Source organism: Pelophylax lessonae, assembly GCF_965119305.1.
Source record: "Pelophylax lessonae genome assembly, chromosome: 3".
Classification (NCBI taxonomy): Eukaryota; Metazoa; Chordata; class Amphibia; order Anura; family Ranidae; genus Pelophylax; species Pelophylax lessonae.
Window position 1 is genome coordinate 75,715,885 of NC_138770.1, and position 15,011 is coordinate 75,730,895.

Sequence of the window (15,011 nt, forward strand, 5' to 3'; positions counted from 1 at the left end):
GAGAGAGAGATAGACCCCCAGGCTCACCACTTGATGCTCAGAGTTAAACTGCAACAGGTTACAGCGCTGTCTTGACAAACAGGAAGTCTTTTGGCTGGCTGCCCAGGAAGAAAGGAGGCGGCTCCGCCCCTCTGCACGCCTTCCGGCGCCTCCCCCAAGCTCCACGAGGTGTAGGATCACCTCAAACATGGCCGCCCCCATGCTGGAGACACGAGGCTACGCCAAAATGGCGGCTCGTGCGATCCTGCAAGAAAAAATGGCGGTGGCCTGCTGAATGGCGGTGTGCTGCAGGGCACACAACACTGTCTCTGCCTGGGGATATGGCGTGGTTGGCGGTATCGGCCCCTGGCGGACCGCATGGCCTTCCGGGAGGCCTGCTAATAGCTGGAGATCTGATTTGGAAGGCAGTCTACATGTCCGTGGCTTCTGACTGGTAGGTAGCTTATACTAAACCCATAAGATTCCCAGAATGCCACAGATTACATCTTTTAAACATGTATACAATAGATTGTTAGCTCCCAAACCAAGCCTCCTGGCTTTTGTACACAAAAAATCACACTCAAAGTAGGAGGATCTGTGACATGTTATAGGACAGAAAGGACTCTTTCTTACCATACAGAGAGGGGCCCGCGTTCACCACAAAACCCGTCAGGGGGAAAGGGGGAACATACTACTCACCATACCGGAACCAGGCGGGCACCAACTCCTGACAGTACCCCTCTCCACCGGGGCGGGAGGGCTGTCGACCGATACGAACGCCGTGACTCATGGTCTTTGGCGTTTCAGCGAGACGTTTAACTCGCGGGTTCAGTCCTTTTAACGGGACTTTGTCGTGGCCGACCCAGCGCGGAGCTATGGCCTGCACGCCCTCGTAGGCTGAACTGGGGTGACCACCGGATCTCAACATCCAGCCCGTCGCCCAGTTCAGCTTTCTTGCTTGAAGATCTCACAGGAACACTGGAGAAAAAGCTGTCTAAAAAAAATCTTTAAGAAAAAATTCTTGCCAGGACCTAAGATCCCAGCAAGGTGTCTAGGTCCTTACTCCTAACTAGACAGAAAATAACTGATTTGCTGAGGCAGAGAGAGAGAGGATATACCCTCTGGGACTGCCCCTAGGGTGTGGCCAGAGCTTTTTAATTTCCTGTCTAGTCCTGCTCCTGCGGAGGTAACCTAACCCGAAGGTGGTGTATCACCGAGGACTACGTCTGTCGATGAGCGCTAGAGAAATGTGTGTTTAAATTGAGAGCACCCCCACTTCGTTCTGTTTTTATTCAAAGCAGCTAGGAATTCCATTCATCTATACCCGATCCTCATTCTAGGTGGAGCCTGGTCTGATACAGATGTTAACAGGGCACCCACAAACAAAAAAAACCTGCATGGGGTCCCCTCTAATTCATACCAGACCCATTAGGTCTGGTATTTCTTTAACGGAACCCAACGCTATAAACACAAAATAAAAATAAAAGCTTGAGGTCCACCTAAAGTTCTGTACCGGACCCTTTGGGACCCTGCTGGGAAAGCACCTTGTCCCAATGTTGATGAGGACAACTGCCTCTTCCCCCCATGACTGGCTCGATGGTTGTGGGGGTCTGCCAGTTGTGGGCTTATTGGAATCTTAACAGAAAGAGGCACCCAGATACCGATTAACCTATGTAAATTAGTTAAACACAGACATGGTTTTTGACAAGTCCCCTAAACTTTTTTGTTAACAGAGCCATTTTTGAATTTTTACACACGTTTAAAAAAAATCATTTTAGGTCTGAAGAGTACTTAAAACACCCAAAACATTCTATATTTTCTAGAAATCAGATACCCCGGAAAATAAAATAGTAGTAGTTCCAATTTTTTTTTATCACAGTGCAATGGTATATCACCTGTAACTTTCAGTAAAAAGATACACTTTTTTGGGCACAAAAATGCTTATGGCATATGTTTCATGTTTTTTAGAAATTAGGTACAGGCATACCGCATTTTAAGTACACTCACTTTACGCACACTCGCGTGTACGGACACAGCCTGGTCAGCTTGGCATGGCACTACCGATTTTTAACATTGGCGTCTATGGGAAATCTTGGTCAGCTTGACATGGCACTGCTCCCAAATCATAAGTGACAGGGATACCAAACTTAGGATATGTTGTAGTCCTGGATCCCCTCTCTGTGCTCCCTATTTGTGGCCGGCCAGCTTGCCTAGGTAATCTACCATGTCATAGTCCTGGATCCCCTTAACATGCTCCCCAAGCTTGGTGTCCTTGTCACTTATGGTTTGGGAGCAGTGCCATGTCAAGCTGACCAAGATTTCCTATGGAGCTAGTGTATTTACATGAATTGAGAAATGAAAAAAGGTATTGCTTCACTTTAACCACTTAAGCCCCGGAAGATTTTACCCCCTTTCTGACCAGGGGGGTTTTTTGCGATTTTTTTACTGCGTGACTTTAACGGACAATTGCGCGGTCGTGCGATGCTGTACCTAAATGTCCTTTTTTTCCCACAAACAGAGCTTTCTTTTGGTGGTATTTGATCACCTGTGCGATTTTTTGATCATGCGCTATAAACAAAAAAAGAGCGTCAATTTTGCAAAAACAACAATATTTTTCACATTATTTTATATGAAATTCCCCCAAAAAAAAATGTAAAAATCAAAATTTTTTAACATTTTCGGCCAATTTGTTTTATGCTACAATAAGCGTATTTTGATTGGTTTGCGCAAAAGTTATCGCGTTTACTAACAAAGGGAAAGATTTCTGTCATTTTTGGTGTTTTTTTTTTTTAACGAGTAATGGCGGCGATCTGCGATTTTTTTTGCGGCGGACAGATCGAACCCTTGACTGACATTTTTGACACTTTTGGGGTTACCAGTGACATTACTGCAGTAATCAGTGCTATATATATGCACTGTTACTGCAAAAATTACACTGGCAGGGAAGGGGTTAACTGTATTGGAGAGGGAGGGGTTAAGTGTGTCCTAGGGGCGTGCTCCTAACTGTGATGGGACATGGCTTACTAGTATAAAAACAGAGATCAACGGTCCCACATAGTAGAACCGTCTGATCTCCATTTTTACACAGGGGAGAATGACAGGCGGCTTGTTTACATTAGCCGCCTGCCTTTCTCCCTTCCCGGCGAACGATCACGAGTGACCGGTGGACATCGGGTCCGCCGGTCACATGCACTGACTTGTTAGGGAACGAGCCAGGGCGGGCGCGCGCCTCAGCGGGCGCGCGCTCGCCCGCTATTGGCTCACAAGCCAGTGACAGGCTAGTGACGTACCGGTACGTCACTTTGCCTGGCCGGGGCTGACCGCCGCAGTATACTTGCGGCGGTCGGCAACTGGTTAAGTACATTATCGTTTTACATACATTTCCTGGTCCCATTGTGTACTTAAAAGTGGGGTATGCCTGTACCATATATGAATCAAAAACATCATACAGCTTGAAACCATCTGTGTTTATCTCCTAAAAAAAAAATAAAAGAAATAATGCCTTTCAAAGGAACTTACCTGAAGAGGGTTGAGAATTACAAACATGTACTGTAAAACTAAAAGATTTTGGGCTGCTGGGATAGAGAAGAGAGGGATCCCAATAGCCCATGTCAAACCAAACTGTGGCACACAAAAGACAACTGCTTTTGCCATCTTTTTCAGCACTTCTTCGTCTTCACTCTTCCCCTCAGAGATTGATGGCCTCAGGAGTGTCCGGATCACAACAATGAGTACTAGGAAATTAATGAACAAGGTTACCATCACTGGTATATTAAAAGCCATATTGGCACCAGACTCACTGTCCAGCCAGCAAGTATTGTCCTGCATGTAATTATTTGGAAAATACGCCAAGAACGTGCCCACAGCTATAGCCACTGGAAACATGTATCCCAGCACAACAGAGACGGACACAAGCTCGATCTTGGTAACATGGTGGAAAACAAAGAGCAGTCGAGATGCTAGATAAAGGCTCTGAATTAGGGTCCAAGAGAAAAAGCCCATTAATGAGAAATGACTGCAGAAGGTGAAGGCCATGCACAGCTGATCTTGAACAGAGTGGTCAATGAAATCAGATGCTAGGAAAGAGATCATGCCAATCAAAAGAAACACAGACATATGGATGATGACCACATGTCTGTACAGAGCTGCCATTTTCAGAGAGTGTTTCAAAAGTATCACTTGTATCAATATACAAACTACAAGAGACACCATGGAAATAAAAAGTCCAATTTTGGTAATGTAGTCCTGTATAGTTGAATCAATAGTATTTATTTGTATGGAGTTGGACATTAGGACAGCAAAGGAGGTCAGATGACTACACGTGCAGTAGGTGGATCCATTGGAAAGTTGTGTAACACAACCCTGCGATGACCACTTATTAGAAAGGAAATCCCAAAAGACGCACACAGCAGTCTGGTCACACAGCCTGTTCCCACATGTAAAGGTTGTATTGATGTTGGCCATGTGGTAGCTTCTGTTATTTATCATCATTACATATATCTGTATGTCACTGGCCAAAAAGTAGCCTGTATCTATTGTATTACTATCATACAGGCCAGTAAAGCTACAGTTTTTTGGACTGTAAGTCATAAAAAGTAAATTCATATAACATTCAGATGGAAAATTGTTGTCCTTATTTTGCAATGATACAGATGTTGAAGAGTCAAGGTGCAGGATTTTGTTATCTTCAAGATCTCCACAAGGGGACACAGTGCAGAAAAACTCAAAGTTCTTGTAGGATTTACTTATGGGCTCATAGGTCACTGGCATCACCGAGTAAACATTCTCAAGACACCTCAGTAACTGAGGACCAAGGTTCTCCTCCAGACTGACTGAAGGCTCCAAAGAGATGTCCGTCATCAGGTGGTCAGTAACTGAAAGCACTTTCTGTGTGATAGAAAAAAATACATCAGTTGCACAATATCTGTCTATGTGTGTCTTATTTTTATCTCATATTTATTTTACATACTTCCTTTCATTTTACACTACTGTATAACTAAAGGAGAGGGATTAGAACATCTGTCGAGTTCGTATTGCTATCTGTGCCCCCGTTAGGGAGATTCACCATATTTGTCCTGTTTACCATTATCACTGAAAGGGAAAGCAAAAGAAATCCCAAATTTTGGGTTGTCCCCAGAATAGGAATAGAGAGGAAATCTTCCAATGGGTACACTGTACTGGTGAACCTGGGGACAATCGGCATTTCCTCTCACTTCCTGTTTTGGCTATGGGACAGGAAGTGAAGGGAGACTCCCCCTGTGACACAGATGGTAAAAAAAAAAAAAAAATTAAAAACCTGACAGGGGTTATAACCCGCCCTTTCTCTATCAAAATTGAAGAAAAAGTTTTGCCTTTAGTTCTGCTCTAAGTGTCACAACATCTTTCAAATGGACATACTCAGAATCATAGCGTAAGTTTGAGTAAAGCATTAAACCCAAAAAGTAAAAATTAGTACAAAACTGTTATAGGAATCTGCTGTCCTCTACTGTCTGTATTTGTAAATGCCTCTGCTGTTGATATGTTAAATATGCACTTCCTGTCTCTTGGTTATTGGGTTGAAAACCCCAGAAAGAGGAAGTGGAGTGAGAAAGTCTAAGACCATGTGTCCTTTCCATGGGAAAGCTGCTGCTAAATCCAGGCCACAGAGGATTAATAGGCAAGTGTTTTCATTTTACATGCTCTGTAGGGTTCAGCTTGCTGTATATTAGTTGGTGAACCTGTTTATTCTAATAGAGCTTATATGTAGCTCCTGTAAATTTAGTGAACCCTGTCCCAATGGTCACTTCTGGTAGTTAGAGGTCCATGACAGGTGAATGACAGATTGGAAACTACTAGGGATTAAGAAGCAGAGTACATAGCGGACCCTGAGTTCCAGTGCCACACCTCAGTTTCTGCTAGAAAGAAGCGGCATTCCAGGCTGGTTGGACAACAGTTGGAGAATCTCCCCATGACCGCTGATCTTGTCTATAGATCTCCAGTACAAAGATGGACGCAACATGATCATCCTCAGGGGCCCCTGCGACTGAACTTTGCTGCAACATTTATCTGGAAGTATCTCTATTATTAATTACATATACCCGGGTATATATGCCCGGTTATATATGCCCGGGTATATATGCAATTCCACCAGAACTCCTTTCAAGCACTTTTAGATGTGGAGCATTCAGCATTCTATAGTGCTCTAAAGTTCCGTCATGACACACTGTGAGCAGGCCGGCATTTTATTGCACATCTCTTCTGCAATAAAACACACCTACCTGCTGTACCTGGACTGTAATTCTAGCTGCACGTGCACAGCTCACTTTACAATGACCAGGCTGATCCTGTGTGTTGGGATGACAAGCTCCTGCGCAGGTGCAGGAGTTACGTCATCCTGCGCCGGCCAATGAAGATGTCCAAAACCCGGCACACAGGAGAAGATGTTGGCACCAGTGAAGGAGCAATAGGAAGGTGAGTGTCCTCCCTTAGTTCTGCTTTAATGTATTAACATGATTGAAAGAACTACTAGTGCTCTCCTGGTGCTAAACCAGCAATGTACAGTACATATATATATATATATATATATATATAATATATATATAATAGTATATTGTGATCTTTATGATACTTACATCTACTGTGGTCACATCAAACTTGAGATTTGCCAGTTGAGCATTTTTAGTGATATTCCCTAAAATGTATAATGCTAGTGGGATTTCGGTTTGCTGAAACCCAACAGAGGAGCTGGTGGTATAACTCCAGAGTGACTCTATGACATCGACTCCTCCCGAAGTCAGCTGGTTCTAGAAATACAGTAGAAAAGTTAAATAGCATGGTGAATAATAAGGCATCAAACATAATTCATCAAACGAACATATCTAAGTATTTTCTAATCCCCTCACCTCCCTAAAAATAACAAAGAACCTTTATTTCATCAATGTGCAAAAAAACAATTACTGTACACTATATTACGAAAAGTATTGGGACGCCTGCCTTTACACTCACATAAACTTTAATGGCATCCCAGTATTAGTCTGTAGGGTTCAATATTGAGTTGGCCCACCCTTTGCAATTATAACAGCTTCAACTCTTCTGGGAAGGCTGTCCACAAGGTTTAGGAGTGTGTCTACGGGAATGTTTGACCATTCTTTTAGAAGTGCATTTGTGAGGTCAGGCACTGATGCGAATGAGAAGGCCTGGCTCGCAGTCTCCACTCTAATTCATCCCAAAAGTCTTCTATTGGGTTGTGGTCAGGACTATGTGCAGACCAGTCAAGTTCTTCCACCCCAAACTCGCTCATCCATGTCTTTATGGATCTTGTTTGTGCATTGGTGCGCAGTCAAATTGGAACAGGAAGGGGCCATCCCCAAACTGTTCCCGGAAAGTTGGGAGCATGAAATTGTCCAAAATGTCTTGGTATGCTGATGCCTTAAAAAGATCCCTTCACTGGAACTAAGAGGCCAAGCCCAACCGCTGAAAAACAACCCCACACCACAATCCCCCTTCCACCAAATGATTTGGACCAGTGCACAAAGCAAGGTCCTTGACTGGCCTGCACAGAGTCCTGATCTTAGCCAGATAGAACACCTTTGGGATGAATTAGAGCAGAGACTGCGAGCCAGGCCTTCTCATCTGCATCAGTGACCTCACAAGTGCGCTTCTGGAAGAATGGTCAAACATTCCCATAGACACACTCCTAAACCTTGTGGACAGCCTTCCCAGAAGAGTTGAAGCTGTTATAGCTGCAAAGGGTGGACCAACTCAATATTGAACCCTACGGACTAAGACTGGGATGCCATTAAAGTTCATGTGCGTGTAAAGGTCAGCATCCCAATACTTTTGGTAATATACAGTAGTGTATGTACAGTGACTGGCTGTCAGTCTACAACAATGTAGCATGGTCAGTGCATTATCCGACACAATCTAATTCTATGGGTCTATATCACCTCTACTTTTCCTACGGATCACAGGAGTGCAGTTCGTTTTGCACTCCTGTGACCCATTTTCAGCAGGGATCGGTCTGAATTCCGCTCTCTGCTGATGTCACAGAATCGGTCCAGGCTCGGGCGTCATCACGACCATAGAGTCGGGATCTGCCCACATGCCTGGCCCGCCACATGGCTTAGCTACTCAGTGAGTTGCTGAGAGCTTGAGTCGTTGAGCGAGAGGGGGACAGAGCAGAGAGCCGCTGATTGACAGTCAGCAGCTCTCTGCTCATGGAGCAGTGAGAACCGAGCGATCAGTGGTGTTCGATCGCTCAGTTCTCAGTGCAGAGGCGCCAGGGGACAGATGCCGCATCGGACCTATACACTATACATCTCTTGTAAGGACTGAGTGAAATTGATTTTGCAGAAATATAGTTGCAGGTAGCCTCAAAATCTGTCATGTAATCACCATGTCTGACATGATCACATGGCTTTGTTTATAAGCAAAGCAATGTCAGTGACCGCTGCCCCTGTATTTCTGTACTGCAGTTTTTTTTCAACCTTTTTCCGTTACTGCACTATTTGAGAAAATGCTAAATTTTGAGGCTATCTGAAATGGAGTCTGTATCACATTAGAATCCTCACTGTAAACAGGTGAAGTTAGCTAGTCTACCACTAGGTGGCTCTTTGCAAGAATAGTGTCTGGTTACAGAGGATAGTGTCATCAAGTGCTAGGCCCTCCTGTAGTGATGTAATAGGTGAGTTAGGGCCTACATGTAAGCCAGTTTGGGAGGAGCCCAAGTGCAGTTGCCAAACAGAGCAAAAACACCCAGCATCTATTTATAAGTAGCCATCAAGTTCAGGCCCTGGATAGGGTTAGAGGCCAAGGAAAGTTGGACCCGCATGCAGAAGAGCTGGCTGTGGACTTCCTGGCCCTTATGGAGGAGGAGGCTAGAGTGGGTTGCGAAAGGCTTTTCAGACCTCAGCAAAAGTTCCCTGAGTTGGGCTTTTTCCCTTCCCCTGGAGTTTATACATTACCTAGCCCCCAGCTGGTTTACATATGTAGCACTACCTGCATGGGGGCTGCTGGTAATTGGTTCCCCTACTCCTGCACAGCCAATCAACAAGCCTTTTTCACTTCCATGCAGACAGAAGAAACTGAACTTGGTATACACTATAAACTTGATTTTGTTGTTTTATTAGGGATGATAACTTTAATAGGGAATAGGAATTATGCAATACCCAGCTAGACTGAAACAATAAACATGGACATCATCCTTCCTATGAACAAGATCCTGAACTGCCTTCCTTCTTGAATGATCGTGCCATCATGTAATGACTGAATTTTGATCCATAAATTATTCAATGGACATAAATGAATCAGTTTTTTGTCCGTTTTGTCACACATGCCTAGTGCAAACCATTCTGGCGAGAAACACATTAACTTTTCAATTTATCGTTAGTTCGGCAGAATTTTCCAAACTATTCCTTCGATTTTTCAGGTCTGAAAAGTTAAAACCGATTTTCTATTTGTGCCCATTAACTGGATGAAAAACGAAGGAACGGACCAAATGACAGATTTTTGAACGATTTTTCGGCTAGTGTATGGCCAGCATTAGGTGTAAAGCTAAATTTTAGACAACAAAATCTTAATTACCAAGAATTCAACTACAGGTGAGTGTAATTATTAATTAAACAGGTGTCCAGCAGACAGCTGATTATAAAAGGGCATTACTTAACAAAGAAAGCCCCACCCATTTCATGCTGTCAGCAATGGCACCACATGGAAGAGAAATGTCACAAGGCCTGAGAAAGAAAAACATTTCTTTATACAAGAAAGGTGAAGGCTACAAGAAGATCAGCAAAGCTTTACTTATCAGTCAGAATAGTGTAGCAAAAGTGATACAAAATTTTAACAAAGATGGAACTGCAACCATCTCACAGAGACATCCAGGCTGTCCACGGAAGTTATCACCTCGACAGAGCGTCTTCTGATGAAAAGGGTTGAAGAAAATCACCATGTAAGTTCACTGCCGTTAGCTAAAAAGGTAGAAAGCCAAACTGGGGTTATTGTTTCCCGTGACACAATACAGCATACACTGCAGAGGAATGGCATGCATGGGTGTCGTCCACGAAGGAAGCCTCTCCTAAAGCCCATGCACAAAAAAGCCCACTTGGAATTTGCCAGGATCTATGCTGGAAAAGTAGAAGACTACTGGCACTCTGTACTCTGGAGTGATGAGACCAAGATAAATGTTTTTGTAACTGATGGCTTCAAAACTGTATGGCGTCGCAAAGGTAAGGAATACAAAGAAAAATCCATGGTGCCTACTGTGAAGCATGGTGGTGGCATGAGTGCTGCAGGTGTCAATGAGCTGTATTCATTGATGGAATCATTAATTCACAGATGTACTGCTCTATATTGAAAGAGAAGATGTTACTATCACTCTGTGCCCTTGGTCGTCGTGCGCTTTTCCAACATGACAATGATCCAAAAACACACATCTAAGGCCACTGTCTGAAAAAGAACAGGGTGAAAGTGATTCAGTGGCCAGGTATGTCTCCCGATCTGAACCCAATTGAAAACCTATGAGGAATTCAAGCTGAGCATCACTCTCCATCCAGGCTCTAAAAGAGGTCGTTCTTGAAGAATGGGAAAAGATAGATGGTGCAATCTGTTGTCTTCTTGATCATTCTTTGCCTAGAAGACTTGGTGCTGTCCTTACAAATCATGGAGATCATACAAAATACTAGATGTAGTAGTTTTTGTTGTGGTGTGTAATCATTTCAGAATTTCTTCAAGATTTTGAAGATTATGTAATCTAAGTTATATTATTAACCTGAATATATATATATATATATATATATATATATATATATATATATATATATAACTTTTTTTTCCCCCTCCCCTTTAGAGCTTCCCCGGTTGGCACAGGATATAAATGTTTGTTTGTATTTAGTTTAAACATATATATTGCTTTTAGTGCGTTTTTTCTGTTACTATTCATTTTATGTATGTTGTTACAGTTCTAATGGTACTTTGACCCGGGGGTGAAGGTCCTAAAGAAGTGGACGATTCCGCAAAGTACGTTGACCTTTGCACATTGCTCTCATTTCCATCTTGTTGGAGCATTTGTCATTAATAATTATTATTACGACCTCTGGGTTTGCAAGCCATTTGAAAGATTGCCTCTCTATGCTTTTAATCCATTTTAATCTTGTAAAACAAAGTTGCTGTAATAAAGATTATTTTTATATATAACCTTGTGGTCACTGTTTGAGGCATATTTAAAGTCCCAGTGATATGCTCGTTGTCAAATGTGCAACGAATTGGATGGATAATGGATGGATAAATCTATAAGAAAACCTGGTTTTACTGGATGGACTATACATGTTCGGAGGAGGGTAAACCTCTTTTAGCAGGAGATTTCCTAATCTCCAACGTTGTATCATCCGTATGCCCGAGGGAAAGTTATCCAATGAACTAAAGCCTCGTACACATGCACAGATTGTTGGCCGACCGATCGGCCGTCTTTTGTCCAGTGTTTGTTGGTTGAAATGTGCTCTAGACTTGCACTGGACTTTTGTTGGCCAACAAAAACCAACTTCAGAAGTGATGTCATGTGATGGTTGACTTTCCGTGTGTTTTTTCTTCTCTGAGCATGCCCAGTCTTGCTCATCTGATTTTTGTCTGCCAAAATCTGTACTGACTGAGGAACAATCGGCCATTCTGTTGTTGGCCAACAAAAATTTTATAGCATGCACACCAGATTTTTTTTCGGCCGAAAATTCGCAGTTGGTTGTCGGAAGCATCATACTAACAAGCCGACAATTGGCCGATCGGACGTTGGCCGACAATTTACGGCCAACAATCTGTGCGTGTGTACGGGGCTTAAGTGTGAAGTATTACACTCTCAGCCTCATCCTGCACAGTGATTTTCAAGCTCACGGGACAACTTATAACATCTGTTAGATAATCAAAATTAATAAAAAAAAAAAAGAAAAAGAAAAATGTACAATACTCTATCCCAGAAACTGGAACACATGAAACTCATCACTCAAGTTAGCCCATTAACCTGCAAACTTACATGTTTTTTTCTTACCTCCCAGATACCCATACAATTACAAAATTAAAAAAAATTGGAGATTTGATATACTGCATGTTATTACTTATTTGGAGAACCCGTTCAAAAACCCACCTTTTAAATAATTCTTTTATCATAATCAATATGCTGAAAATGAGTAAATCACAATTCCTTTCCCGAATAGCAGGTAGGAACACACTCATTTTTAATGACCACTCTTGCACAAGCACTAATGATTGAGGCTTCGTTCCCATATAGGCGTTTCAGATCGCAGGCAGAATTGACGCGATTCTGAACCATTGCAAGTCGCGGGACGCCCGAGTGATTCTTCTTTTGGGCCTCAGGCGTCCCGCGACTCTGTTTGCGTGATTTTACCGCGATTCGTCGGGCAGACAATCTCAGCAAAATCGCTCCACGTTTGGGGTGCCATTGCAAGTCACAAGAATCGTTCGGGCGTCCCGCAACTTGCAACGGTACGGAATCGTGGGCAGAATCACGGCATTTCTGCCCGTGATCCGAAACGCCTATATGTGAACGGAGCCTTACTGATGTTTATACTCAGAATCTTGTTGACAGAAGGATCCTGAAAAATGTTTCGTAAAGACGTTGCATATAAACATGCATATGAATATACGCGTAAAATTCTTTATTCTCTTCTAGTTGCCAGTGTTGCAATATTTGCACTTATACACACATGCGTACGTATGCATGTGAATTACTGCACTCAAATGTAAAGTTTTCTATTTTTAGTGTACAGCTCTGTCCCAAGGTTCTGTCCTGGGGCCAATCCTGTTTAATTTATTCATAAATGATCTAGAGGAGGAGGGGATATCTAGTACAATCTCAGTATTTGCGGATGATACTAAACTTAGCATGCCAATATCTTCTATGCAGGATGTGGAAACCTTACAAGCGGACCTGAGATGGGCAACTACATGGCAGATGAGGTTTAATTTTGAAAAATGTAAAGTAATGCACTTGGATGCCAGAAACGAGAAAGCAAACTACTCATTAGGGGGGGAACCTCTGGGTGAGTCTAGGATGGAAAAGGACCTGGGGGTACTGGTAGACAACAGGCTTGGCAGTGGCATGCAATGCCAAGCCGCTGCAAGCAAAGCCAACAGAATACTGGGATGTACAAAAAGGGGATTCACTCCAGAAATAAAGAGATTATTCTCCCACTCTACAAGACTCTGGTCCGGCCACATCTGGAGTATGCTGTCCAGTTCTGGGCACCGGTCCTCAGGAAGGATGTGCTGGAACTGGAGAAAGTCCAGAGAAGGGCAACAAAATTAATTAGGGGAATGGAGGGCATCGGCTATGAGGAAAGACTACAAGCACTGAACTTATTCTCTCTGGAGAAGAGACGATTGAGGGGGGATATGATATCAATGTACAAATACTGTACTGGTGATGACTCTAGCATAAGGAACAAACTATTAAGAGAAAGGGAATACAATAAGACACATGGCCACTCACTAAAACTAGAGGAAAGACGGTTTAACCTTAAAATACGTAAGGGGTTCTTGACTATAAGAGCAGTAAGGATGTGGAATTCTCTTCCGCAAACAGTCGTATTAGCAGGGAGCATTGATAGTTTCAAAAAACGATTAGATGGGCACCTTAAAGACCACAACATACAGGGGTATACAATGTACGGTTAACAACAAACACACGCACACATCATAGGTTGAACTGGATGGACTGATGCCTTTTTTCAACCTCACAAACTATGTAACTTATCCCTGCATTACTGATCTTTACCCACGTGTGCATGGTTTCTATAGACAGCCTGTGCTCAGATCAGTAAAAAATGTGGCATTTACTCCCGTGTGCAAAAAGCCTAAATGTACTGTATAGGGCAGTGATGGTGAACCTTGGCACCCCAGATGTTTTGGAACGATATTTGCCATGATGCTGATACACTCTGCAGTGTAGGTAAGCATAATGGGAAATGTAGTTCCAAAACATCTGGGGGCCAAGGTTCACCATGACTGGTATAGGGTATGTATTGCTATTAGGCTCCTCAACCATCCCAATGACTCTTTCCAGAGCCTTTTTACCTTTCTATAGCATTGTTCTTTGACTGGCAAAAATCTGAACTTACCAAAGATGCTTGATTCATCCACAGCTGTAGATTGGCCATATTTATTTCATATGTACTGGTGGCTGATATGGAACACATAAGGGATTATTATTATTCATTTATACAATAGAAGGTTGCATTCCTTTCACAATGGTCTATTCACATTAATAAATTACTTGTGGAAGCTTCAAAGCAACATACGGTGATTTTACATATATTTTCTTTATTGATTTATTATGATAAGGAGTAAAAAAACAACGAAAAAAATATATTCTTCTTTTTTTTTTTTTTAATTAAAGGTATATGATTTATTTTAGATCCCCATATCAAGCCAACAAGTGGTACTCTAGGCTCTTTTGTACATTTAACCAGAGCATTGGCTTCTTCGTCTCCCTTTCTCTTGATTTTTTTTTCAGACATCATCTGACATTTCAAATAGAGACAGGGAAGCAAACAGGCAAAATATCTTCTAATGTGATGCAAAGCAAATATTAAGAAACAACGTAAGTTTTGTTTACTCTGAATATCCAGGCTTCTACTAGCAAAAATCCTGTTTTTATTTAGGTTTTTTTTTAAATCTTGCTTATACATGATTGGATAGTCAAAGTGAACACAATTTAGTTGTCAACACTCACTTTTCCACTTTTTAAAATTAACGACCTTTCCCACACTAGTAAGTCAGCCCCACAGAATGTAATTTTAGCAAAATACATTTACTTACTGGATGTGGAAGGCATTGGGCTTGACCCCGGCAAAGGGGACCTTGAGGATAGCTGAGAGGCTGTGCTTTGTTGTCCTGTGGAAATAACTGATGTTGTAGATGTAGCAATTGTAGTCGTTGACGTTGTCACAGATGTCCCACCTATTGTGGATGGCGAAACTGTAGTAGTTATTGGTGTTGTAATTTGAACAGCTGTTGTAGATGGTGGAAGTATGGTTGATGTCACAGATTGG

The 15,011-nt window shown here is 42.5% G+C and overlaps 1 protein-coding gene across 1 annotated transcript in view; it reads right to left on the minus strand.

The window, feature by feature from the left end:
- LOC309551049 (adhesion G-protein coupled receptor F3-like) overlaps nt 1–14,134 on the minus strand; it is a 58,098-nt gene extending 43,964 nt beyond the window's left edge. The window contains exons 1-3 of the mRNA XM_082251490.1: nt 14,079–14,134; nt 6,591–6,761; nt 3,499–4,866 (exon numbers count right to left, since the gene is read on the minus strand). Coding sequence (XP_082107616.1) covers nt 3,499–4,866; nt 6,591–6,761; nt 14,079–14,117 — 1,578 coding nt within the window. The 5' untranslated portion in view covers nt 14,118–14,134. The remainder of the gene's footprint in view (nt 1–3,498; nt 4,867–6,590; nt 6,762–14,078) is intronic.
- Between the last annotated feature and the right edge of the window lie 877 nt (nt 14,135–15,011).